The 27,960-nt window shown below is 34.5% G+C and overlaps 1 protein-coding gene across 2 annotated transcripts in view; it reads right to left on the bottom strand.

Annotated features, from left to right (window-relative positions):
- Positions 1–237: 237 nt before the first annotated feature.
- The window catches only part of polk (polymerase (DNA directed) kappa), a 109,400-nt gene continuing 81,677 nt past the window's right edge, over positions 238–27,960 (bottom strand). The window contains exons 7-15 of one of the 2 annotated variants that reach the window (XM_028805690.2): positions 26,010–26,204; positions 24,995–25,119; positions 18,653–18,819; positions 18,300–18,332; positions 17,202–17,298; positions 12,227–12,398; positions 7,968–8,864; positions 4,718–4,757; positions 238–1,353 (exon numbers count right to left, since the gene is read on the bottom strand). In XM_028805690.2, coding sequence (XP_028661523.2) covers positions 1,269–1,353; positions 4,718–4,757; positions 7,968–8,864; positions 12,227–12,398; positions 17,202–17,298; positions 18,300–18,332; positions 18,653–18,819; positions 24,995–25,119; positions 26,010–26,204 — 1,811 coding nt within the window. In that variant the 3' untranslated portion in view covers positions 238–1,268. The remainder of the gene's footprint in view (positions 1,354–4,717; positions 4,758–7,967; positions 8,865–12,226; positions 12,399–17,201; positions 17,299–18,299; positions 18,333–18,652; positions 18,820–24,994; positions 25,120–26,009; positions 26,205–27,960) is intronic. The other variant, XM_051929509.1, reaches the window with a different exon arrangement.

The raw sequence follows: 27,960 nt of genomic DNA, 5'->3' as shown, positions 1-27,960 counted from the left end.
CCATACCAAACAAATCAGTTTTGTGGCTGCAAAAGATTAACACAAACAGTAATTATACAAATAACTAATATTAAGTATTTGTACAGAATTTTAATGGGTATTATTCATTACAAAAATACTTCATCATTTTGTTTACAATTTATATTAATTTTTCTCAAATATTTCATTTAAAATATACATTAAAGCACAGCTATAACTTGTTTCATTATTTTATACCAAAATATCAATTTTATTATTGAAGACAGTAAGCATAATGTACAATAACATTTTGGAAAAAAATGTACAAGATTTTAAGGTTTGATGCTGAATAACCTTTTTTATTTACAAACATATTTAGTATCCTATTAATCATCTTGCCAATTATTCAACACCACTTAAAATAGATAAATATAATTAAACAGAAGACACTCCCTTCATTGGTATTTTAACAAAACATTGCATATAGAAGTTTACTATCTTAAAAATCCGATTCACCTAATATATGTTCTTCATAAATTGATTCCAGACTGGTATTTAAGGGTAAAAAAAGTTATTGACCTTTTAACAACAGAAACTCAGAAATTAAAAAACAGCAAAAATAAAAACATGAGGCACTGGAAAAATTAATATATTTATCCCATCGGCATAATAAGAAATGACAGTCTAAATTTCTATTATAATTAATCTAACTCAAAGTACCATAAAAGCCTAAGCCTACAAGTAATATGCTTTGACTTTATTTTTATTTGGCATTAAATATGATAGAGAATTGCTCCAGTAACTTTAAAAATTACATTAATTAAATCTCAGCCTGCTGAACCAACACAGGCAGTTATTAATAAGGGGACTGTCAACAGATATAAGTGGAGGTAAGGGGCCTTTAAAAAAGAGCAACATATGAAATCATTATTTTGCTCATATACTAGTTCAGGGTTTAAATATACTGTAACATTAGAGAAAACTCATGAAAACTCACTATAACTGTTCGAAGCACCATGTTTTTAGGTCTCCACTTTATCTTCACAGATCCGACAACTTGCACTCTTGCAATTCATTTCCCAAAAGCACGTATTCTTGAAGCTTGTCAGCAATCTGACATTAGTATTTCATACAAGTGAAAGTAAAATGCATTCCTTGGAGGAAGGAGTTAATTATAATGTTTAGAAATAAGCCCTTATTTCAAATCCAAGCAGAACTTTCTTTTATAAAGTTAACAGCAGCCTTATATAACATCATACCTTATTTAAACACAAAATGTAAACTTTCTTGTTTTATTTTATATAATGTGTCTATCTAAAAAACCTGTATATAGTGTTTTCATTTTTATTATGTTTAGGTTTCTTTGCTGCATGCTGAAGTGGTGGAGAGGCAGATCTGAAAATGGGAAAAAAAAAAAAAAAAAAATTTAACACAAAGTGCTTAATGTATGTTCACCTAAACTTTATAAATATTTATTTCATATGGCTTTGCTTTGACTTTCTGGGATTAATACAAGAAAATCTCATGAACAGTAACCGAATAACCCTCTGAAAGACAACTGGCTAAAACTTAGTAAAGTTGTCCACAGTCAAACTCCAACAGCCATGGCTTAGACAGACATTTTGCCACATCAAAATATTTAAACACCTGTGCATCATTCACTTTCTGCTAACATAATATATAATTCAAAACATATTTAAGTAGTAGTTTTTTGTACTTACTTCCAAATAACCCCCTCACAAACATGAAACAATACTTAAAATAACTTCAAAAAATTATTAAAATATGAAATTAAAATATTATGATTATACATCATTGAAGCTTCTAGGCACAACTATCACAATCTGAACTGGGATAAAAATATAGTTGCTGTTATCAAAAAAGATCAGCAGCGCATGTTTTTCCTTCGTAAACTTGTTCCAGTGTTGGTACAGTTTTATAGAGCTGTCACAGAATTCTCACTTTCTCCATAACAGGCTGGTATGGCAATGCATCGGCTCACTCAAAACAAACTGCAGTGTATTGTATGGACAGCAGAAAGGGACTGTAGGCATGAAACTGGACTCCACTGAGGCTCCGTACACATTGCGGGTCAGGAAACATACTGGAAATATAATCAAAGACTACATCTCTTTCAGTTATTACCATTGAGGAAATGTTACCAGTCACTAAAGGAAAGATTTACTACATATATAAACAGTGACTTCCTATTGCAGTCATTATGGTTAAACAGACTCTGATTTATCTATGCGTTTCCTGATTTCTATGCTACTCCATTCAGTATAAATTATATTTATTTTGTGTTTATTTTATATTAATATATTACTGGGTGGGGGTAGAATTCTAATTTAATATATTGTTTAATATATCTGTGTTTTCTGATTGATATACTGTATATAATATATATATATATATATATATATATATATATATATATATATATATATATATATATATATATATAAATAAAATGTTTTTTATTTCTACTGTACTAGGGGGCTTTGCGTCCTGCTTGCCTCACTCACCAACCCCCCGGCCTACGCTACGCACCAGCTACTTCGCATCTCTGCCGCTGGCGTATGTAGATTTCACTTTCACCGAACAACAAATCTTTTAATTCTCGCGGATACGCCTCTTCATTGGGAAGAAACACTAGTTTTCCCTGATGGCAACACAAATCAGATGATCTACAAGATTCTGACTTAAAGTTTAAAGCTGAACAATAACTACATACTTCTGTCATATCACGTATGTCCATATATTCAATCTCTTCTCGCTGTTCCATTATTTCACAAAGTAATAATTGCCATTTGTTAGTGGTACTGAGATCTTTACTATCAGTTTTTTGAGACTTTCTAATTTTAGTACTTTCATAATCTCTAACCTGCTCTGCATGTGTATTGCGCCAACATTTTTGAACCTCTTTATGATGTTCTACTTTGTCTTCTACTCTTTGCCTTTTATTTCCGACCCCGTTTGGAGCCGAGAGTGTAGGAACTGTGTCTGACAATAGCATTCACATGAAGTCCTGTCCCAGAATTTCCTTTTAAAATAGAGAGATATAATGTTTTGATGGTGGCATCTATTATATATTCTGTGTTTAATTTTATGTACCTTGTTCTGTGCATGGATGTATCATCAAGAGAAATTTCTAGCAACTATGTTGCCTGGCAATAAAGTTCAAGTACACCTCTTCACTCCCATACCCCTAACTCAGATTAGCTCAAGTGCCACATTCTACCTAATTAAGGCACAAGACGTGAAAGAGTGACCATCTGTGTCAAAGTGCTTAGTTATAGCAAATGAACTATTTTTAATTCTTCTTGTAGGTAGACTATAGTCATTTCAGTTGTATGAAGAGAATATGAACAAAATGTCAAAATATGACAAACAAGTAGTTATTGAAACATTTCATAATGAAGATGCTGAAAGGTACACAGATGAATGCTGTAAGAAAATTATTTTGCATATGACTTTAAGTCAGCGTCAGGTCATGTTCATTTGGAAATACCTGTCGTTTTATCACCATTGAAATTTTTTCACCTGGGCATTTCTCACCAAAGTCAGAGGCAGTGGGTTATAGAAACAGTTGGGTCGGGTTATGGTCATGCCCAAAACAATCATTAAAGAGACAGAAAGGAGTCTGGATGAGACTTTTGCACAATATTAATGAGAAAAAAAATCAACTACCTCCCAGAATTAAAAAGCACTATGATGCACATTTTTCCCGTTGAAACTTTCAGATAACACTATATAAAGATGGAGGAATATTCTGTGGTCTGAAAGGATGATAATTTTATACTGAAGCTAAAGGGGTTTTATGAGGGTCATATCAAAAGTAATGAGTACAGTAGAATCATTTAGAATTGCTCATCAATATTGAAATGTGTAACAGTTTTAACATCTTTCATCTACCATCTCCCAACTGAATGAAAAATGGCATCATCTGGCTTAGCCACATTTTCAGATTTCAGTGCAAGAAACCAGCAGGCAAGAAAATGCAATTTCAAAAATGTGTGTTAATGGAATTTGTCATAAAAGAAAAAATGGCTGGGGCTGACATTCATGACTGACTTTGACATGTTTATGAAGATGCCTGTTTGGTTGTTAGGAATGTCAGAAAAAGGGCACAGTGCTTCAAAGACAGGAACATGGATACTGCTGGTCAGTTTTTGAACAGCTGACCTATAAATTGCCTTTACCAACTGTATAAAAGAAGAATACTGATAATATAATTAGGGAGAAATGCCAACAAATAGTGGAATATGGCACTGTGCAGAAACAAGTAATTCACTGCATTTTCCTAAAATTAATTCTTGTCAGTCATTTTCTTGTACTATGAACATGTGACTGAGGAAGGTGATATTTTTCATTCTTGTGTAAGACGATTGATGAAAATACTAGCTACGATAAAGCACACTGCTATAGGGTGCATGAGTGTGAATGTGAACTCTTTCACAAAGCACAGTGTGAATAAATGCTTAATCAAGACCACTATACAAAAAACGTTATTTTAAACACCAATACACTCTTATATACGTGTTCTAAAACAGCCAAAATAGTGTCATTTTCAATCATCCTACTTTTTCTACACCCCTTTTTGTTTTTAGACCCTTCTACAAAGTATAAATATATATATGTCTGACAGAGGCAGTAGAAAATGTTTTTAAAGCCTTATATGAGCTCATTCTGTACTTGTAAGTTCCTAAATAAGAATTAGATTAAATGGTAGAAAAAACATAAATAATTTTAGCAATACCTTTTTGACTTGTTCCTTGAATTCACATCTAAATGAGCTGCTGAAAAACAAACAACATAGTAAAGGAAAATGATAATCTTTTCAATAAATTAATTGAACTAAAACATTTGAGTAAATAATATTTGGAGAAGATGCATAATTTGATGATAGTTGCATATTTCAAGACAACTGAGACAAACATTAAACTAAATGTAAAGTTAATACAACAGGAAAGGAAGCTAAATAAATGCGAATTACCTTATGGATATCTGTTAATAATAGACTTTAATGATAAAGTGAAAAGGAACAGAAAGATCAAAGCTACAAAATTAAGATATCAAACAATACAAAGTACAATCTCTTTAAATCTGTTTATCATAAGGTGATATCACACATATTTATAAAGCTAAAAAATATATTTTAGTAGAATTTCATCTATTTACTTAATTCCATCTGTATCATTAAAATGAAACCTGACTTTGATGAACAGACTTTTTTCAGTTGAAATTCAGCAACAGATATTAGAGTACAAAAAGCATTATAGGTATAAAACACACAGCTAAAGGATGAAGGGGACATTAACAACAGGAAAAGTAAAACAAAAATAAGGAATTGGGGAAGTATTAAACAATGTCACAAAAGAACAGGAGGATACATTAGTTAGAAAGGCAGGACAAATAGAGTTCAAGTTCACATTCAAGTACTAATATCCATTTTAAAAATATAGTGGTTTTATAAATATCAGACCCAGAAAACACTGCCTGCAGTTTTAACAGCACTCACAGAATTTCAGAAGATATCTGGTCTCAGAATTAATCTGAATAAAAGTATACTCTTTCCAGTGAATTCACAAGCATATAATATTAGACGGGCGGCATGGTGGCGCAGTGGATAGCGCTGCTGCCTCACAGTTGGGAGATCTGGGGACCTGGGTTCGATTCCCGGGTCCTCCCTGTGTGGAGTTTGCATGTTCTCCCCGTGTCTGCGTGGGTTTCCTCCGGGCGCTCCGGTTTCCTCCCACAGTCCAAAGACATGCAGGTTAGGTGGATTGGCGATTCTAAATTGGCCCTAGTGTGTGCTTGGTGTGTGGGTGTGTTTGTTTGTGTCCTGCGGTGGGTTGGCACCCTGCCCAGGATTGTTTCCTGCCTTGTGCCCTGTGTTGGCTGGGATTGGCTCCAGCAGACCCCCGTGACCCTGTGTTCGGATTCAGCGGGTTGGAAAATGGATGGATGGATGGATAATATTAGACTGGACACCCTACCTTTTACCATAGCAGATCAGTTTAAATACCTTGGGGTAAATATCAGAAGTAAACATAAAGCTCTTTATCAACAAAATTTTGCTGTCTGTATGGAAAAAATTAAGCAAGACTTGCATAGGTGGTCAACCCTTCATCTCACTCTAGCCGGAAGAATTAACGTTGTTAAGATGAATATCCTTCCTAAACTTCTTTTTTTATTTCAAAACATTCCAATATATATATCAATAAATCGTTTTTTAAGCAATTAGATTCAACAATAACCTCATTCATTTGGAACTCAAAACACCCACGTATCCGAAAAGCGACCCTACAAAGACCTCAGGCAGAAGGCGGCATGGCTTTACCTAATTTTCAGTTTTATTACTGGGCAGCAAACATACAAGCCATAAAAAGCTGGACACAAAAAAATGAACATACACAGGCTTGGTTCGCAAAAGAAGTAAAATCCTGTAGTACTTCTTTATACTCCCTACTCTGCGCTCCAATAAATGCAAGTTATCGCAAATATACTAATAACCCAATTGTGCTTTACTCACTCAGAATATGGAACCAACTTAGAAAGCATTTTAAGATGGAAAATCTTTTATCCATGGCACCTCTGCAAGAGAATCACCTCTTTTAACCCTCGCAAACATATCCAGTTTTTAATACCTGGAAAAGTTTTGGGATTAAAATGCTCAGAGATCTTTATATAGACAACATATTTGCATCTTTTGAACAATTACGTTCCAAATTCAACCTCCCAGCTACACATTTCTTTCACTAGCTTCAAATTAGAAATTTTGTTAAACAGAAACTGCCCGATTTTAAAATACTGCTCAATTTCGAGGAATTAAATACCATTTCTGCATTATATAAAATCTTATTAGAGTCCATACCTTTCAAAGACCCAAGAGGACATTGGGAAGAAGATCTCTTAATCAATATATCAGAAAAGGAGTGGAAGCTAGGAAAGCAGAGAATTCACTCGAGCTCCATATGCGCAAAGCATAGAATTATTCAACTAAAAATTATATATCAAGCTCATCTGTCTCGCTTAAAACTGTCCAAAATGTTTCCAGGGTAAGATCCAACCTGCGAACGCTGCAACCAAGCTCCTGCCTCACTGGGTCACATGTTTTGGGCCTGCACCAAACTAACATCATTTTGGACCAAAATTTTTAAGTGCCTTTCAGACAGCCTTGGGGTCACAATCCCTCCTAACCCCTTAACAGCTGTGTTCGGTGTTCTTCCAGACGGACTTGAAGTGGAGAAGGACAAACAAACGGTGATTGCATTCACTACACTTTTGGCACGCAGACTTATTTTGTTAAATTGGAAGAATCCTAACTCTCCTCTGACAAGTCAGTGGGAAACTGATATTTTATATTATTTGAAATTGGAAAAAATCAAATTCTCAGTTAGAGGATCTGTACAGAATTTTTTTCAAAACCTGGCAGGATCTAATCAATATTATTTTAGAATAAGAGAAATAACTATTACCGCATTTATTCCCCTTCTCCGTTTTTTTATTTAGCTATACCTGTATATATTTCTTCCTTTCTTTTGTTTATTGCTGCCTTATTAAAAAGCCTTAAGCAATTCTCCTTTGGCTAAGCTCTCCTTCTCAAGGGTGTGGTGTGATCTGTCTTCAGTTCTTTTTTGTTATAAATTAATCTATTTGTATGGAATGATTACAATAAAATTAATAAATAAAAATTTAAAAAAAATATATAGTATAGTGCTAATATATAATATTTACTGTGCAAAAGATGTAGGCCACCTAAGAGAAACCTTTTAAAAACTAAACATTTATTATAATGTTATATATTGATTTCCCAATCAAATAAACACATTATTTTCTAGTAACTACCTGTCACACTGGTACCTCACACACTGGTAATGGCTAGGTACTTCCAGAAGGACATTGCTAACACGGTCAACAAATTTTACAAGAAAGTAAATGAAACAATACTGCTTAAAGGGGAAAATATATAAACTTTAAGCACACAATATAAAAAAAAGACGTACCTGTAGTCTTCCTGTCTAGAAGTGAAACAGCATCAGATGAGCAGGGTCTTTCCTTTACTAGTTCTTTTAGGACTCCTTCATTCAAGCAAACATCAACATGTCTGTTGAACACATCAAGGTCAGATGTTTCTTGTTTTAGGTTACACACAGGACATAGTAGATGCATTCTTGTAAGCAATGATGAAGATTTTTGTTTGTAGTCTTGTTTATGCTGAATCATTTCACAAAGGTCAGTAACATTTGACTGAGTTGTACTTTCTTTACTACAAGAACGAGAATAACCAACAGAATTATGAATAAGAGGGCTTGACTCTTCAGCCGTAGATTCTTCTTCAGTGTTCCCCATCACTATTCTAGTCATTTTGTCTTTAACATTATGACAACTGGTGGACATCACATTTGAAGAGTTACAGTGAACACTTTCATTAATATCACTTTCACAGAATATTTTTATTTCATTTTTATCATCACATATTGGTAGATTAGAAGCTTTCTGAGTTTTGTCATTTGTGTCCTCTTGACCTTCTGAAACAGAGCTCAAACATTTATCAATATGCTCATTGAAAGTCTTTAGATCGCTGGTGTTTTGTTTCATCAGACAGACTGGACATGTCAACATACAATTAAGGAGGCCATTACTTCCATTAATCAAATGTACATCCCTATCACCTACATTGCAAGTTTGGTGCTCTTGGGGATTCTGCTTTTGGTCATTCAGCATAAGTTCTGCTTTCTTCCTGTTGAAAAAGCTGCAAGATGCTTTGGTCCCCTGAGTAGAGAACATGTGACCTTGGCTTGTGAAAGGTATGTCTTGTTTGTCAGTGTGAAGAAAACCAAGAATGCTTTTTTGTTGTTGCTTCTTGTCTTCTTGAGACTGGAAACCAGAGATCCGTACTCCTACATAAAACAGAAAACAGTTACTAATATGTATATGTATACATGCATATTTTACATATATGATAGATAGATAGATAGATAGATAGATAGATAGATAGATAGATAGATAGATAGATAGATAGATAGATAGATAGATAGATAGATAGATAGATAGATAGTCACAGGCGGCTGGGGATGGAACCCAACCGGGATGCCTGGAAGGACTGGAGGAGGGATTACGCCTCCTCCAGACCGCGAGGGGGCGACCACCCTGGTGGCTTTGGAGACCATGGGAACTGAGCTTGGAAGCTCAGCCCTATAGGGGCCCGTGGTAATCGCCAGGGGGCGCCCGAATGCCTGAGGAGCCCTGGCCCTCAGCACTTCCGCCACACCCGTTAGTGCTGGGGGGGAAGAAGACCAGGGACACCCGGAGTGCTTCCGGGTGCGCAGCCGCTAATCGGGAGGCACCTGGAGCACATCCGGGTGGGGATAAAAGGGGACGCCTCCCTCCATTCGATGGCTTGAGTCGGGAGTGGAGAAAGACAGAGCTCGGGAGGAGTGGAAAACAGGTGGCCTGAAGAGAGGCAGGATGGACTTTGGGGTTGTGTGTGCACTTGTATATACTATACTGTAAATAAACGTATGATGGGTACTTAAAACGATGTCCGCTTGTCTGTGTCCGGGCTGCTTTCCACAATATTTATATTATATATAAACACACACACATAGAGGATCTGTTTAAATACCACATTAATGACGTTGTTGGTAAATCTTAATCATTTAAATTAAGAGTAGCAGCAACCAGTGGACTTTACTTTTAAAATGGCAAAATTCCCTCACATTGTAATACTGTACATAGTTTTCTTGGTTTAAGCCTAAGTTTCTCCTAGTCTGCAAACTGAATTTGCAATCCATACAGTTGCATCACTAGTCTATTATGTGGTATGTTATCAAAAACATTTTGAAAATCTATACAAACAATCTCAAAAGTACCATTATGATAAAAGTCTTATTCTACTTCATTAAAACTTTTTTTTTGCATAAGGACTTTAAGTGCTAGCATGACAGGGCCTGCTATATATATTTTTGTAATATTTTGCCCTTTTTAATTAAAGTGTATATCGTGCATTCAACTGTTATTACTTAGTCCTTGAGAATACAAATCATTTTTAAAATCCATTTTAAAGCACATAACTGGGACTAGTCTACTAGTCTCAGATTAATCATTTTGGTAAAACAAATTGCCCAATGAGCTACTAAAATTATTAGTAAAGGCCCTTTTATGAAATTTCCATTAGATGTGGAGATTCATTTGATAAATACCAAAACAAATGTGTGAATATAAAAGAATGCATTGACCAAAGACACAAGGACAGAGGACCAAGCTTATAGTTTGCTTGCACAGGTATGTTGAGTGATGAGGCAGTTTCAGGTTTATTCTTTCATTGCGGCTGTGAATATTCTTTGACAGATATCTTTAACAATGTACCTATGGCAGCAAGTAGGTGTTTTTCTTTTCATGCCTATTAAGCCCTAACTGTTCCTCTTGATTGGGTTCTTCCAATATAACTAGGCACACATGCAAGTTTGTTTCATCTTTAACAAAGTTTCATCTGTTGCGATAACCCCATAATGTCGTTTGAGTTTGAGACTGTTTTTTTTTTGTCATCAAGCCACAAAACGGCAAAGAAAGTTAGTAATTGAGCAATAAGCATCTGAAGAATGTTTGCATGTGTTGTTTAACTTGCATGGTTTTCTAGCACTGTGTTACACTGATTTTAGTTTTAATTGACAAAGATTTAATCTGTTGATTTAAACCTTATTTGCAGTAGCACTCTATTTTCATACCTGTAGTTTCAGAGCACCTTACTTGGTACTTAAAACAATAAACTGCAACCCATAACTGTTTCTCCTTTTGTAGACACTCTCTCTTTGGCTAATCATTCTTATGCTTTGAGCATATGAAACATGCATGTTTGGTATGTCATTTTACAAGTTTATAACTATATAGCTATATTCCATCAAGTCAAAAAATTAAACCCAAAATATACTTCTGAATGGAATGAATTCAAATATGGGATATCTACAATATTCAAACAAGTAGAAGAAAAATGGAATTTAAAGTACTTAACACTTAAAAGCCGACTTCTCAGAATGTGAATTACAGATGATAATCATTTACTTCATAATATATACAGTATAACACATAATCTATGTAGCATTCAATTATTTGCAAAATTACAATGTTGGTGCCTCTAATTCAAAGCTCTATTAAAGTAAACAGGAAAGGTAAGTCAGCTTCCACTAGTCAAAATGTAATTGCAGTTTGTGTAATTCAGATTACGCCTAGTCAAAATATAATTACAGATATTGTGAATTAAAATTTCCACTAGTGAACATATACTAGTTCAAGACATCAGTCAGTTTATGGCAAGATGTTAAAACATTTAGTCATCTCAAACTGACTAAACTAGAGAACTCAGGATATAATTACAGATATCTCCAATTGGAATTCTGACAATGCAAAATACTCCTGTAGATATCAAATACAGGGATTGGTATAAATTTAATAGCAAGTTGCAGTAGATAGTAAATGTTAAAATGAATTTCCATGCATGTGCCTGAGCAGCTTCAGCTTTAAAAACAATTCATTACAAAGTAGGTTGAGATTTTACTGACGAACAGCTTTGTTAATACTGAGCTCTACAACAATAGGTGGTGCTTAGTACAAAAATGTATTTATTTATTTTATTTTGATATTTGATTTTATAGAAATGAACACTATAATTTTATCAGGATTAGTGCATTTTATGTTACATTAGTCCTTTAGACTCCCAAACAGTTAGTATTAAAATCCAGCTATGCTCTTTGATATGGATATACATGCATGATTAAAATGTTCCACAGAACCAGAGTACATTGTTGTTTAGCATGAAAAGTGGCAAAGTGTTGCGTGTTGGTCATATATGCAAGTAAGAAATTTAATATAATCTATATTCATGACAATAGTACTACTGCCAGTACTATATTGTTCTAAATGTGTCAGTAATCAGAACACAGTATGTGTGTCATGCAGAATGAAGCTATTAAGTACAAACACATGGAGTATTAATTTTCCTTAAAGTGAAAGCTCAGGCTTATTTAACATATTTCATCACAATACCTGGACTATATTTTTCTTTTATTGTGGGGTTTTTATGATCCCAACACTGAATGTAAGGGATCAATCAATGAAGATGACAAAATATACTACCTCAAAATTTTGTCATGTATTAGCCATGCATGTTTACAAGTACATATACAGAGAATCAGAAACCTATACATGTTTAATAGTAGACATAGCCAAAAATAATATTTAGTTACCCAAAGTAAAATATTTATACCCATAAGACGTAGTCTGAGGGGTTGTGGACTTGAATTGTCAATCTCTGTTTTAAGCAAATCCTTTGCAAGTGCAAATATTTCGTCTTCGGTGGAAACAGCATAAGACAGAGTAGAAGCTTTGGTTTTTAAGGCAAAATTTACATTCTTCAGCTTTAATGTTACAGTTCTTCCCTGTTACAAAAAGCAAACAACTATTAAACCCATCCCAGAACAGAAAAATACATTTTAAACATTTACAATTCACAAAATATTTATAACACTGTCTAATTAAACCTAATTGTGCCTTACCCAGAATATATAATTATCAATAACAATTCATACATGGTTTTTGTGATTTATCATAATATGGGATTAAAATTACAGGACTAAGAATTCAAAATGAGCTTGAACTTTCATTTTTCATTTCATTTTCTACTCTGTTTAGTCCTGAAGAGAGTCACAGAGGGTGCTTGAGCCTATCCCTGCGAGTACAGGGCACAAGACAGGAACAAACCCTGGACAGGGTGCCAGGCCATCGTAGGGTGAACACATACATACACGCACGCACGCACACACACACACACAAGCCCAACCACACATTTGGGCTAATTTAACATCACCAATCAACCTAACCTGCATGTTTTGGACTGTGGGAGGAAACCCACCTGGACATGGGAAGAGCATGCAAACCCTGTGCTGAGAGGACCCATGACGCAAACCCTTTTCTTTTTACTGTGAAGTGAGCTTAAACTTAATCTAAATTAATAGTCCTCAGTTGTCAAGTTTACAATAATAATTTACATCTTGCCTGAAGAAGGGGCCCGAGTTGCCTCGAAAGCTTACATAGTGTAATCTTTTTAGTTAGCCAATAAAAGGTGTCATTTTGCTTGACTTCTCATTTCAATAATAATACAAAACTTGAAGAAAAATGTTAAACATATTTACAATACAAGGTTTTTTGTAACCTTTACAAATATATCAGTTTGCTGCAAAAATACTTTGCTTCCAGCTCATTAAGCACTTTATGCAAATGTAGGATGGCCATGCACATAAAACTTGTTCATTTTAAGTTAAATCACCTTAGAATAGAATAGAATGCCTTTACTGTCCCAAAAAAAGTAAACACCACTCCTTTTTTTTTGGAAAAAAAAATGACAACACATAATACACACAAGGAGAGCAACATAAAAATAATAATATAAAAAAAAATGTTATTGCACTAAAGGATATTGCACATTTAGCCCAGTTTATAGATATGAGTATATTGTACATAAAATATATACGTAAAAAGAAATTAGATAAAAAATGAAACAATAATACAACACAACAGTAATACAATAAATAATACCATTTCATTGGGAGTAGCTGCACAAGGGTAGCAGCAGTATGTATGAATCTAACAGCAATATGTATGAGACTTTATGCAATTTAATGCAACTGTGAAACAGTGAAAATGGGAATACCATATTTTGAGTATAAAACTGTGTTAATTTTGAGTAAGATTAACGTAAAATAGGTTAATAATGATAACATTCCCTGAGATGGAGTTTGCATCTGTTTAAAAGAAAATAATCTGATGGCTTTCTTTCAATGTCAATAAATTGTGTTAATGTGACACATTCAGGAGATTTATGTCCATATAACTAGAAACAGTTAAGTGATACCAGCAAATATGATAATTTTAAGTGAAATTAACTTGAATTTGATATTTAAAGTAAATATTTTTATTAGTTTGTTTTTTTCAGTAATCACTGCAAAGGTCTGTAAAGTGGCTATAGTTATAATTTCACAGTTCCACAGACTACAGTTATAGCTCCGGTTTGGTTACCATGTACAATTTATGTTCTCCCTATATTTGTTTGCATTTTCAGTACTCTTGTTTTGTTCAAACCATTCTTGACAGCAGGCATCAGGGTTTACTGACAACTTGTTATTACAAACAAAGAGACTCATCAACACTTCCTGTTTAAGGATTTAAGACTTCTGTTCTTTTGTTTCTGGTCTTTTCAGCAAATAGTGTTAACTGACCCAACCTGTATACTTCTCCCTGGATCAAACTTTGAAAGTATTTCTCCACTTAAAAATAATAAATTGAAACTCCCTATGTTTAACACTGAACTACAGACATAACAAATTGAAATAATGTTATAATATTCAATAACTATGTCATTTATGGTTATAATATTTATTCACACCACAGTAGCAAGACTATAATAAATGTCAATAAACATCATATAAAAGCTAAATAAAACAAACCCCTAGACACTGCCCATAAATTATTTTAATAGTTACATTATTTATAAGGTGAATTACAGTAATTTGCTCTCATACTCCTGGACATCATTTCCAGTCTATAAACCATTTATAGAAATGTACAGTGTACTAGCAGATAACCTAATACTGTGTGTTACTAGATAAAGTAGATTTTGAATTTCTCCAGTGTACCCAAACAATCTGCAAAAAAGTAGCATATACTTCCATTTTGAAGGAGAGTTTATGTATGCTAAAAATGTTTTAAATGCTTTCCCTATTTCAAATGTATTAGCCAATGTCAGTCTAAGTTCCTTGCACAATGCACAACCTATGCATTGTTAATTATTTCATCACAATTTTACATATTATTAACAAGATGTGTTAAACATAAAAAATGAAAAACTGCATAAAATACAAAGCTTTGGTTCAACCTCTGCATCAAAACAAACAGACATCAAAAAACAGCAAAAATATTGAGCAACTTTTTTTTGAAATTTTTAATTATCATCTGCCATGGGGTTTATTTAAGTCAAGCTTATTGCAGAAGGCAAGATTCTTGAATATATAAAAATGTCAACACATCACCAGCCACACTTAAATACCAGTTTAAAGTCACCAATTAAGTATGGCTGCATATCTGTGACATGGAGAAAAACCAAACTACCAAAAGAAAACTTATGCAGACATAGGAATGTAAAAACTCAAAACTGACAATGACTAATTCTAGAATCAAACTATGGTTCCTGGAGCTATGAGGCAGCAACTGTTCCTCTGATCCAAATAGATATCCTACAATTCCTTTTAACTGGAATTTAGCTAAATGTTTGGTTACATCAGGTAACATACAATTCTGGCACTTCTGAGTTTTAATTTTTTTTTTTTTTTTAAACAGTGGCTGGAGTGCCAATCCTGCCACCAACCACCAAGTTCTCCCTGACACTTAGAGGACCTGCTTGCAGGCCTGGATTCAGGTTAACATCATACCCAGGATGGGGCAACTGCAGGTTAAGGGCCTTGCTCAACAGCGTGGAATCACTTCTGGCATTTATTGGATTCAAACCGGCACCCTTCCAACTGTCGGCCCAGATCCCTAATTTATGAGCTACCATTCCTTCCTTCTTTAAATAGCAGGAAAGTTAATAAAAGGCTGTTGAAATTGGGATAATTCTCATATAAATGCGAGCCATGGCAATTAATTTAGAATTTAAAACATTGCCTTGTTTTAGTTTTGACTATGACAAAAGTTTTTAGCCTTATGGCACCAAATCCTGGAATGATGTATCAACTATTATTACAGATTCCCCACTGGTCTCACTATTCAAACCAACACTTATGACTCAATATTGTATTATAAAGTGCTCTTGTTTGACCTGCTACTGAAATTGGTTGTTACTGTTATATTGCTTTTTAATAAATTGTGGTAATTGTTTTGATTGCTAAGACAAATCATTACTTTCTCTTCACGGTGTGTGTTACATACAACAGATCTATTTTCAGACATCTTCAATTCAAATTAAATGTTTGCTATATGGCTGAACAATTAAACCATTTAAGAATGTGACTGACCTAGAAAAACTGGAATCTGGACTTAAAACCACGCTGCATATATATGTAAGTATACTGCATTATGTTTCTGTATTTATGTTTTGTGTTTATATTGCATTTCAGACAGACAGACAGACAGATACTTTATTAATCCCCAAGGGGAAATTCACATACTCCAGCAGCAGCATAATGATAAAAAAAACAATAATAAATTAAAGAGTGATAAAAATGCAGGTATAACAGACAGTAACTTTGTATAATGTTAACGTTTACCCCCCCCGGGTGGAATCGCATAGTGTGTAGGAGGAACGATCTCATCAGTCTGTCAGTGGAGCAGGACAGTGACAGCAGTCTGTCGCTGAAGCTGCCCCTCTGTCTGGAGATGATACTGTTCAGTGGAAGCAGTGGATTCTCCATGATTGACAGGAGCCTGCTCAGCGCCCGTCGCTCTGCCACAGATGTCAAACTGTCCAGCTCCGTGCCTACAATAGAGCCTGCCTTCCTCACCAGTTTGTCCAGGCGTGAGGCGTCCCTCTTCTTTATGCTGCCTCCCCAGCACACCACCGCGTAGAAGAGGGCACTCGCCATAACCATCTGATAGAACATCTGCAGCATCTTATTGCAGATGCTGAAGGACGCCAGCCTTCTAAGAAAGTATAGTCGGCTCTGTCCTTTCTTGCATAGAGCATCAGTATTGGCAGTCCAGTCCAATTTATCATCCAGCTGCACTCCCCGGTATTTATAGGTCTGCACCATCTGCACACAGTCACCTCTGATAATCATGGGGTCAATGAGGGGCCTGGGCCTCCTAAAATCCACCACCAGCTCCTTGGTTTTGCTGATGTTCAGTTGTAGGTGGTTTGAGTCGCACCATTTAACAAAGTCCTTGATTAGGTCCCTATACTCCTCCTCCTGCCCACTCCTGATGCAGCCCATGATAGCAGTGTCGTCAGCGAACTTTTGCACGTGGCAGAACTCCGAGTTGTATTGGAAGTCCGATGTATATAGGCTGAACAGAACCATAGTATAGCATGCTAACATAAAAATAATCCATTTTCTTGTGTGAACTTGCTTTTTGTTTTTAATGAAATTGACAGATTTTTTTTCACCAATTCTCAAGCCTCACACTTACCTAATTTTCCCTTTGTTATAGCATACAAAAATGGATTAAAATGCTGTACAAATAAATACATTTACCCTCAATCCTTCTTTCTTTAGATCCTTGGCAAGATCAGAACAGAGCTCCCGACATAAACTGTACTGTTCTTCTGGGTCACTTATCTCACTAAAAGTCCTACAAAAAGCAAAAGAAAAAAATGTTATTATATTTTATATATACACATTTCTAACAGTTATTTTAAAATCAGTAGTTGTCCATTACACAGGAAATTCATTGTTCATTATCTAAATGATTTTAGAAGACGAACATAACCCTGAAATCAACTGTACTTACTGTACGACTTACACAGCTAAGGCACTGGACTTTAGACCACAAGGATGTCAGTTCAACCCATACCTCAGACTCACTATGCAACTTTACTGTGCAAGTTATTTCACCTTCTTTTACTCCATTTCTAAAAATAAATATTGTAAACAGCTTTCCCATATTCTCTTTTTTGAATGAATCAAATAATACTCATCAAACTGGAAAAAAAATTAATAACAAAAAAATAATTATTTTCCACTCTGATTACAAATGTCAGTATTCTGAATTGTTAAGAATTTACTCAATTTACTAATAACTCTAGACACAAACTGCATCTGATAAAATAACTTTATTTACTCCTCTTAAGTGTTGGGACTAACACTACTACTAGTTGGGTCACACTAATTGCACAATATTATGACTCTGCCTTGTACTGATGATACAGTATAAATCTGAAAATCCCTACAAAAATGGACATAAACTAACCAAACTCTCACTTAAAATCTTCTTAGGTTATGGAAGGAAATATTTTCATTCTCATTTATATGAAACAATGATATCTCTACAGATATAGAAGAGAAGAATAATTGTGTTAACCCCTCTTCTAACCACAGGTTGCTTAACTCCACCAAACTTTCACTTAAAACCTCTCAAGGTCACAGAAGAAAGTTTTGGATTCTGAAAGTATATAAGCATTAATGGACACTAGGTTGAAAGTATGTCTAACATAAACATTCTTTTTTCCCCAAGTGATTATGGCATAGTGTTGCAATTGCTTTTTAATTTTTAACGGTATGTCTGGTATTTCTTGTTTACAGAGGAAAGATTTTTCAAGGTACCAAGTGTTTACCTGCACTTAAGAGACATACCTCTCAGTACTCATGCTCTTTCTTTCTCCATCTCTATAAAACAAATACGGAAAAAACAATAATTTCAATAAGTGCCATGGAAGAGTAAATTAACTGCACCATCCTAAAGTATTTAATTAAAAATATCACATAAATAAATCAAAATATAAAGAAAAAATATATATACTGTAATTTTGAAAGAAACATTATATACACCATGTAACAAAAATATATCTGCCAAAGATCATTTTGAAATATTATACCATAGAATTTATACTAGTTATGAATGCATTTGATATATACACAGGATGTCTAATTATCTGTGTTTATATGATACATCATATATAAAACACACAGAAAGTTCAAAATCTAACCTTTCAAGATGGGTTGAGCCCAAGCCAAGGGAAATCTGCAGGAAGTGATGCCAGGAGGTTTCAGAAAAAAGAAGTGAGAGCAATGCCCCCTGCTGGCGTAGCTCAGAACAAGTAGTAATTCCAAGTGCTTTCAACATTTTCTCTGTTACTTTTCCAATACCTGGCACCTTAAGTAAAACATATATTGTTACTTTGGAATTGTACATTTCAAGAACAAATTTAAGAAACTTGCTATGATCATGATTTGCAAAAAATACATATACTGTTTCCAGATTAAGTAAGTACCAATAAACCCATAAACAGAGTCAACATGTTTCCCCCTTTCCACAATGTTCACCATATGAGTGCTTATTGGAGAGAAAATAAATAAATAAATAAAACAGACAGACTGATTGCATAATCAATAACAGTCTACTGCATTACAACTACAGCAGGTTACAAATCCTGACTGTGAGGAGCTTGCATACTATCTTCATGCCTACAAGGGCTTTCTCTGGATATACCAATTTCCTCCCAATTTCCAAATATGTACAATTTAGCTTGACTGGCAAGTACAAAATTGGCCCTATGCGAACAATTGTGTGTGAGTGGGTGAGCAAGCATCACTGCAATAGTTTTGAGCACCTGTGGTAACTTGTGGCACACTGCACTGAATTAATATATGAATTAATATATACCTCAAAAAATCAAGCTTCTTCAAGTATAAGTACACAGTTTTAAGAAGGGCAGTAAGCAAAAGCTATAGATATGCTTTACTGATACTGATTATTTCTTCTACTTCGTATCCATAGTACTATGTCATTATATTCTGAATCGATCATTAGACACTAGTTACTTGTAGGGTAGGTGCTCTTCTCTCTAGACAGGATACAGGCATGATGATGACAACGCTGGAAACTGAGGAGGGCATCAAGTTAATGCATATAGCTAGAATACTATCAAAACAAATCTATACACTGACTTAGTAAAGCATCAGGCTATAACATAATCCACAAGGATATGTACAGTATCCAACATTTATATTGCACATGTCAGTCAGTCATTTTCCAACCCTCTATATCCTAACACAGGGTCACGGGGGTATGTTGGAGCCAATTCCAGCCAACACAGGGCGCAAGGCAGGAACAAATCCCGGGCAGGGCGCCAGCCCACTGCAGGACACACACACACACACACACACACACACACACACACACACACACACACACACACTAGGGACAATTTAGGATCACCAAGGCACCTAACCTGCATGTCTTTGGACTGTGGGAGGAAACCGGAGCACCCGGACTAAACCCACGTAGGCACAGGGAGAACATGCAAACTCCCTGCAGGGAGGACCCGGGAAGCGAACCCAGGTCTCCTTACTGCGAGGCAGCAGCGCTACCACTATACCACCGTGCCATATTGCATATGCTTATATACTAATGTAAACACTAGAAAAATAATTAGCAGCACATCTACCTATGCATTGAGTGCACTTAGATTAAAGAAACAATCAATGACAGTGTTCATAAAATAACAAATTCCTAAAAAGCACTGTAAAAATTTTAAGAAAATAAATTGCATTCCAATCACACATAATCAAAATAGTACAAGAAATACAAGCCAATGAAAATTTGGAAAGAGACAACAGAAACAAAAGTTTAAGCAAATATTTACTTTTACATAATCAAACAGTGAACCTATGAACAATGGTTCAAAAGGAAAGTATTTAATCTTAAAATATACAGATTACTGCAAGAGATAAACATAGTGTATGTACTTTAATAAAAGTGAGCTTAAAATAACATATTTATTTAAGCAAGTCCAAAGGTGTTTCTGGAATGCATTTTAGGTGGTAAATGGAAGGGAACTTCAATGAAATAGACTTTTAAGTTATAATGAAAATGACTGAGCTAACCAAACATCTTGACTCTTCTGAGTGCAACTGGAACTTTTGACCTATTTTAGCAATTATTTATTCATCTTTGTAAAATCCAACTAGCAGAAACCAAAAATCCAACTACCAACACAGAAATTAATTCAGCAATAAACGGATATATTTTGGAAAATTACTAGAAATAATGCAACAAATAAATCTGAAATAACCTAAAAACAATTCCCCAGGTAAGGTGACATAGATGACACTTTATTAACCATCTCTAAAGTATTTCTCACTGTGCTAGAGTTTGTTAAATACAGTTATTGGCAACGATCAATAACACCATTGTTAAATGGGTATGCTCAAACATAGCTATGACCTGCTAATCATGTCAGGCCCACAGCACAATGCCTAAATTTCACTCTCACAAAATAAACCACTGTATTATGCTTGTACTCTACACTTTGAAGCCCACAGCTGAAATACCTCAGTCTACAGTATATTTCATGTTGTAACATGGTGCTTCTCAGACTTGTTTCTGATGGACCCCTGATGTTGATGTTGTTCCAATTAAGTTCTTCATCAGATGTAAATTTATGCTTTTAGTTGAAAAAGGTGCTAAGCTTGTTTCTGTGCTCAATGGCAAGCAATATCCTAATGTGTAGTGCTCTGTATGATCTTTATGTTTTTGGCTTGATATAATTTTTAATCAGTCTTATATGATTAGTCCATTTCAAAAGACAAAGAATTACATGCAAATGGCAGGTAGCTAAGGTATGTCTGCATATACCCAACTGGTTGATATAAAAACATCACTTAATAAAACTGCAGAAACAAATGGAAATCAAACACCCACAAAGCCAAAATGAAACAAAAGTTGTACCACCTGTGTTTGTTTATTGGATTTACCTAAAATATATATATGAATGACCCAGTATAAGTAAATAAATTAGCAGTTTGAAAGAAGTAGCGCTACTAGAGACACATCATGTTAAAAATAGTCTAGTCTCACGATTTGGGTGCCAAACGTTTCTGGCCTAATGGACTGAAATGTAATTTGCAAAAGTGGACAACCGCCAAATGGGCGTGGAGTTGTAGATTTTAGTGTTGCCTATTATAATGGTCCTTTTTATTTGCTCCTCTGAACATCATGTGAAAAAAGATTAAAAATATAATAAGACTGTAGGGAGTAAATTGTCAAATAGCTTATTTGTCAGCAGTATCCTTATTTTATTCAGTGAAATACTCAAATAAGTTGAATAACCAACCATTAGTACAACAGAAAAGTAAAACAAAACACTGGAACCTCTTACTTTCATAGTTGTAAAATTCAGAGACTGAAAGTATTTTACTTCTGCTGCTCTGTCATGTCCAGTGAGACAAGTTATCATTATTTTGTGATAGGCAATTATTTGAACAGGTACATACACTAAGCAGATAATGAAAGACATTTTTAAATAAACTTGCCAGTGGCAAAAAAACTTTTACTTCTTGTGATCATTGCTGTTATGTTATAGGTAGCCCCAACAGCATTCTCATGTATATTTCAAATCTTTAACTTAAGGTGTTGACAGCAGAGAATATTAACATCACTGCAGAAGGCCTACCAAGTTGGGGATGAAATTGTATGGTGGCACAGACAAGTAAAAATGGAATTATCAATGTTCAAAAAGTTTCTAAAAAGGTCCTTTTAAACTAATGAAATTACACAATTAAAATATCAAAAGGATCTGGGAAATATGTCAGTTATTCTCAATTGTCATTGATATGAAAGGAAGCCATGGACAATTTGTTTGCTGCAATAAAACCTTTAAATGTACAATGTGTAAGATCCAATAACGCAGGCACAGCAAGCCTGAAGGATCAGGCATGCGCCATTATAAACAAACAAATGAAACTGACAATCACACCAATTACAAAAGTAGTAACTGAGATAAAATCAAACAAAGCAATGTGCTGATTTCATTTGCCAGGATATGAAACCATATGAAATGGTCCCTAGAAAATGTTTTATTTACAAGACACTTGATTGATAGCAATGAAGGATGATTAATGAGGTTTAACCCTAACCTATTATGAAACACCTGTAAAAATAAAACTGTTTTGCTTTTCAAATTAAAGCATTTCTTTGAACACAAATACACCTGTTATAATATTCACAAGATTTTTCTATGCACTGAAATTCAATGGCTTCTGTTGCTATTGTAACTGCTCTTCTTTAGCTGACCTAACAAAGTGCATCCCAAGATATTCCCTTAAACTGGACAATTGGAGGTAGTTAGACAGGGACAGCTCTAAGAACGGTGTGGTTGTGGCATCTCCTTGAATCCACAGTTTTTGCAGAGCAGCATCTACAAGTGCAATGTGAGCAGGAATTGTCATGAAGTAGCAAAGAAAAATGTCAACTATCCTTTTTCTATTATTCCCCAACTGACAGCTGAAAATACCAAAGCAAGTAAGAGTAATAATCAATATGGACTACACTCTCAACAGCATAAAATAATTTGTGAATTTCTTATGGTGCTGGAGAAATACCATGCTTCTCTTTTGTATCCGTTGTTTGGATTCTGGATGATAACAATGTATTCTGCTTTCACTGCCAGTTATGAAATGCTTCTACAATTGCTCCCTATTCATCTCTGTTACGGTGAAATTATCGTTGGAACATTGGGTATGTTGATGCTTTATTTCAGGAGCCAACATCAGGTACCCAAATATGCTATCTCAAGAACCCTCACTTTTTGATTTTGCATTACAATTAACTCCATTGTGGCAACATTTTCATCAGTATTTGATGTCAAAGGCCAGTCAGACCTTGGTACATCTTTAGGAAACATCCTGTCATGAGAGCTCATCTCTTGGGTAGAGCATATGAAGGAGACAGGAAACTTAGTTGAATATGAGGGAATAAACATTAGAAGGCATATTGTTTTCAAGCATTAGAAATTCAATGGTAACAAAATATTTGATTGCGTGATTTTCATCACCCATGTCGATATCCTCTAGGTACACTATAAAACCATAAATTCTAGAAATTTATAATTCACATACTTGGCTACACATAAGCTAATCATTGATCAATTACAATATCAACATAGTAGAAAAACAGTTTCAGGTTGAAGCTGATCACTCCTTATATTAGTACATATTGAAACAAAAGTCAAAGTGCATAACTACATTATGCTCTTTTAAAATCACCATACTATGTCTCATATGCAAAAAAAAAAAAGTATTTTTCACCACCAGAAAAAATAATATGCTCTGCTAATCTACTTTAAGCTAGTTGTTTTCAGAGTTTCAGTGACCCTTTTTCTAAGAGTGTCTCCAAACGTAAAACATATCCAGCAAACGGCCCTACAAGCACTATGTTCACTGAATCCAACAATGAATATTGGCCTCAAGTGGACTTTAAGAGTATTGCAGACAAAATGGCCAGAAAGAAGAAATAATAAAATTCCAATTGTCTTTTTTTTTTTTAAATATAAAGGAAAAAAGATGCCTTCCAGGCCAAAACAAAAAGTCCAAGGTGTGAAAGTCTGGGCAGCCATGTTAAAGAAACTATGAAAACAGATTATATTAGCTGTGTCTCTCCAAAAGTAATGTCAATGACATTAAAAATGATTTTAAGTTTACAAAAAAACCCCCACAAAAATCTAAAAAGAACAAGACAAAATAAGAAGGCCAGTGCAGATTTGCATCTCTTAGTGTCTACTGGGATATCCATTCACTTACCCTGTTTTTCAACCACAGCTTCAGAGCTCTCCTAATTCACACCTCTAGTCCTTCTTCTCAAAAGATTACGTGAACCAAAGGCAACATGATCCTGATTCTCCTAGCTAAAAATTATTTGTAGCCGTGTAGGAGAGTATTGGTCTTAACCCATATTCTTAATCATAAATGGTCAACATAGAACCAATTACACTAGTAATAAGTAAGGAGCCCTCGCTTCTTCTTGTTGACTATTGCCAGGTTCCCATGGCACCTCTTTCTGACTGGTTGATCTGTTAAATGGTTTGCCTTCTAGTATTCTGGGTATCCTCCACAAGTTTAAAGAGCAATGCAAAGAGAGAAAGGAAATCCTTAAATGTAGTAAAACAGGTCCAACATGAAGTTAGATGTTAGGCCACTGAGCAGGAAATGTCGTTTAGCAACACTTCAGGAAAATTAGAATTTCCAAAAAAAAAAGTCAATACATCATTTTCATACAGGCAACCACAGTTTACACAAAAGAAAAAAACTGACACATAGAATAAGCTACTAAGCAATGTGGTAGATAGTAGTACTTTGGAAACTTTCAAAACTCGACTATAATGTCATTTTAGAGAAACACGGTAATTATGATTGGGGAGTCCGTAGGACTAAATGGCCCGTTGTCGTTAAAACTGTCCCAATGTTCTAATGAATGCAATGTAAGGATTTCCAAATTTAATTTGAAAATACCCATCCCTCATGCGATACAAAAACAGAATTGAAAAACATACCTTCCTTATTGGCAAGTCTTTAATAAAGTCCATCACAGCTTGTTGATTGTTTGGAATTTTGTACTGACCATTGGGTTTGTTTTTGTCACTGCACACTTTTGCTAGCATAGTATTTGGAGCAATACCTGAAAGTAGTAGGCAGAATATGTTAGTTTCTAAACTAAAATCACAAGAAAAAAACATTAAGGTCTTCAAAAGGAAAGTGCACCAGCTTATTGTAATTAGGTTTAGTTATTCAACTGATTGCATATACTGTATTTATCTTAAATTAGTTAAAATATAATTTTTGAAAACTCCTTTTATCTTTTGTAAATTTGTGATTACCGGTACTTACTTTCATTTTTGAGAATGTCAACAAAATGTATACATAAATTAACATATATCCTTTGACTCTAGAGCCCTGAAAGGGTGACCCGTCACTGAAAAATGGTGTAAAACTACACTGGAATATACATCTTTTGATTCCTTTAAGTTTAATGACAAACTGAAAACCTTTTTAATTAAAAAAAAAGTCTGGTCTTATCAGCCAAACAGATAAAAAAGTATGGCAACCACAATGTTCATTAGCTCAGATCTGTAAAACTGTTCCTGCACTTTGAATCTATCTTCAAATAATGGTCCAATTTAAGAATACACTGAATTGATTATAAGGTCACAGGGCAATGTCAGCAATGAGCAAATAAACCTTTTTCTCATTTACAGGGTATAGCTAAAGATAAAGACCACCAGGTCAATGATGTGGGTTTAGGAGACAAGGCCAGTAACTTGATGTAATTTAAACTATTGAGTAAACTGAAACAATATTTATATTTCTACAAAATGCAAAACTTAAAAAACATCTGAATTACCAATTACGAAAATATAGTAAATTACAGCCAGATGCATGCAGCATATTAAAATCTTAAAGCTGACTTAAATAATCTTTATATATCAGTCAAAATCATTTAGAAGTCAATTAAAGAACATGATTAAAAATTACAGACCAGTAACTTGATCACAGAAGAATATATACTACCTGCACTGGCTGTTAATGATGTCTTCTGCTCAATTCTAAAGCGCATTTCTCGCACTGCTTCCTCAGCAGATATACCAAAAACAATGTGCTTCTGTTCAGGAGCAGTGTTTAATGAAGGAGGAGGACTGTCTTCAAACAAAACCGGCGATATAGTGCCATCAGTATTACCAGAAAGCTGCAGATCACTGGTATGCTCTTCAAAAAACACAAAACATAAACAGAAAATGAGGAAAGCATCTATACTAAACAGCACTCTCCCAGTAACTTTAATAGGTCATTGAGCGACTTATCATTAAAAAATAGTGGTTTTGATTTTAGTGTCAGTAAAATATATAAGCCGATTACAGTGTCAGAGAAAATGAAAATTAACACATGCCTTACCTTATGAACAACCTACATGAAATATCTGTTAAGTTTTCATGCTAGTGTTGCCACAGAAACAATTTAATTATGTAATTATTTTGTGAATGAAACTCTAATCTTCTCTGGTGCAGAAAATGCTACAGCCATTATGCTTTAACACTGAATTGCAACTTTTAAACTAAGGCACACTGCAAGAGTACCAGTTTAATATTGCCAATCAGCCTAACTTGCTTGTTTTTGAAATGTGAGGGGAAACTGGAGTACCTAGAGAAAATCCATGTGAATACACAACTTGCTCCACATTTTTGATACAGTTTTGTAAAAGTGTAGCCATTATACTAATGTTTAATCACATCAATACTTGAATTCATTTTTTAAATGAGAGATTAAAACACACAAAAGTATGAACAACAGAATAATTTTGACAAAAATAGGCCATTCAGCTCAACAAATCTTATCAATCTCTTTCACATAATTTCTCCAAAATAACATGAAGTCAAGTTATAGGTCCTGAAAGTACTACTGTCTGCCACACAATCTAGAAATTACTGGCTCTCTAGTGAAGACAAACGTCATTTGTTCAAAACATACCCTTAAGAAATCTTGTTTTCCTCTATTAAAGAACTCAATTTACAGTCATACCTGGGATTCACCATACTAATTCCCTCAATAATTTTATAAATATTTCAATCATATTGCCTCTCAATCTTCATTTGCTGAAACTGAAAACATTCAGCTCCTTCCTTCTTTCCTAATAGATCATGCCAAGTAGTCATGGATCTGTCTATTCATTCCTCTCTATGTGAAAATCACCTGCTGTGTCATCATGTTTCACTATATGCCCCATTCAGAAACTAAGTTCTCAGCTGAGCAATTTCATTCCAATATGGAAATTAAAGGTCATTTTTTTGAGCTACAGTATACTGAATACAATGCACTATGCGCATTTTAGAAACTTGAAAAAACTCCCATGTAAAACCACTGGTAAATTTTCATAAACATTAAAAACAGCCCATCATTACGGTCATATATTACTTGAACAAGGAAAGCAGATAAGATAGTCAGATAGTTACAACACTTCCTAGGACACAAAATGGTAACTAGATACCTAAGTACACTTTATTATTCTTGACAATATTCTTGTCAGAACTGAACATAGACTTTATTTGATCCTTTCCTTGAAAATGTCCTGGAAAAGCTTTTGGAACTGTAATATTTAGTTTCCAATTTAATAAACACATTGAAAAAGTACAAAATATGAAAGGTGCTATAATATTTCTACACCACTGTATTCACAATAATTCTACACAATTTACATATAATAATAACAAACTAGAAAATGTACAAATGGCATAACATTGAAGTGTTTAAGAGGGCTGTGCCACCACTGAAGTCTTCAATGGACTGACTTCAGTAAATAAGTTCTAAAGCCTTCTCACTGCAATTCGAGATTGCTGGAGCCAAAGTCTATCTCACCAGGATTGGGAAAAAGGTTGAAAGCAGGCCTGATAAGGACTCAAGTCCATCTTATGAACCATTTACATTCGCACATGCATAGGAAATATATATATATATATTATATATATAT

The sequence above is a fragment of the Erpetoichthys calabaricus genome, chromosome 7 (assembly GCF_900747795.2).
Source record: "Erpetoichthys calabaricus chromosome 7, fErpCal1.3, whole genome shotgun sequence".
Classification (NCBI taxonomy): Eukaryota; Metazoa; Chordata; class Cladistia; order Polypteriformes; family Polypteridae; genus Erpetoichthys; species Erpetoichthys calabaricus.
Note: the sequence above shows the minus strand (reverse complement) of the source record. Positions and strands in the feature narration are given on the sequence as shown.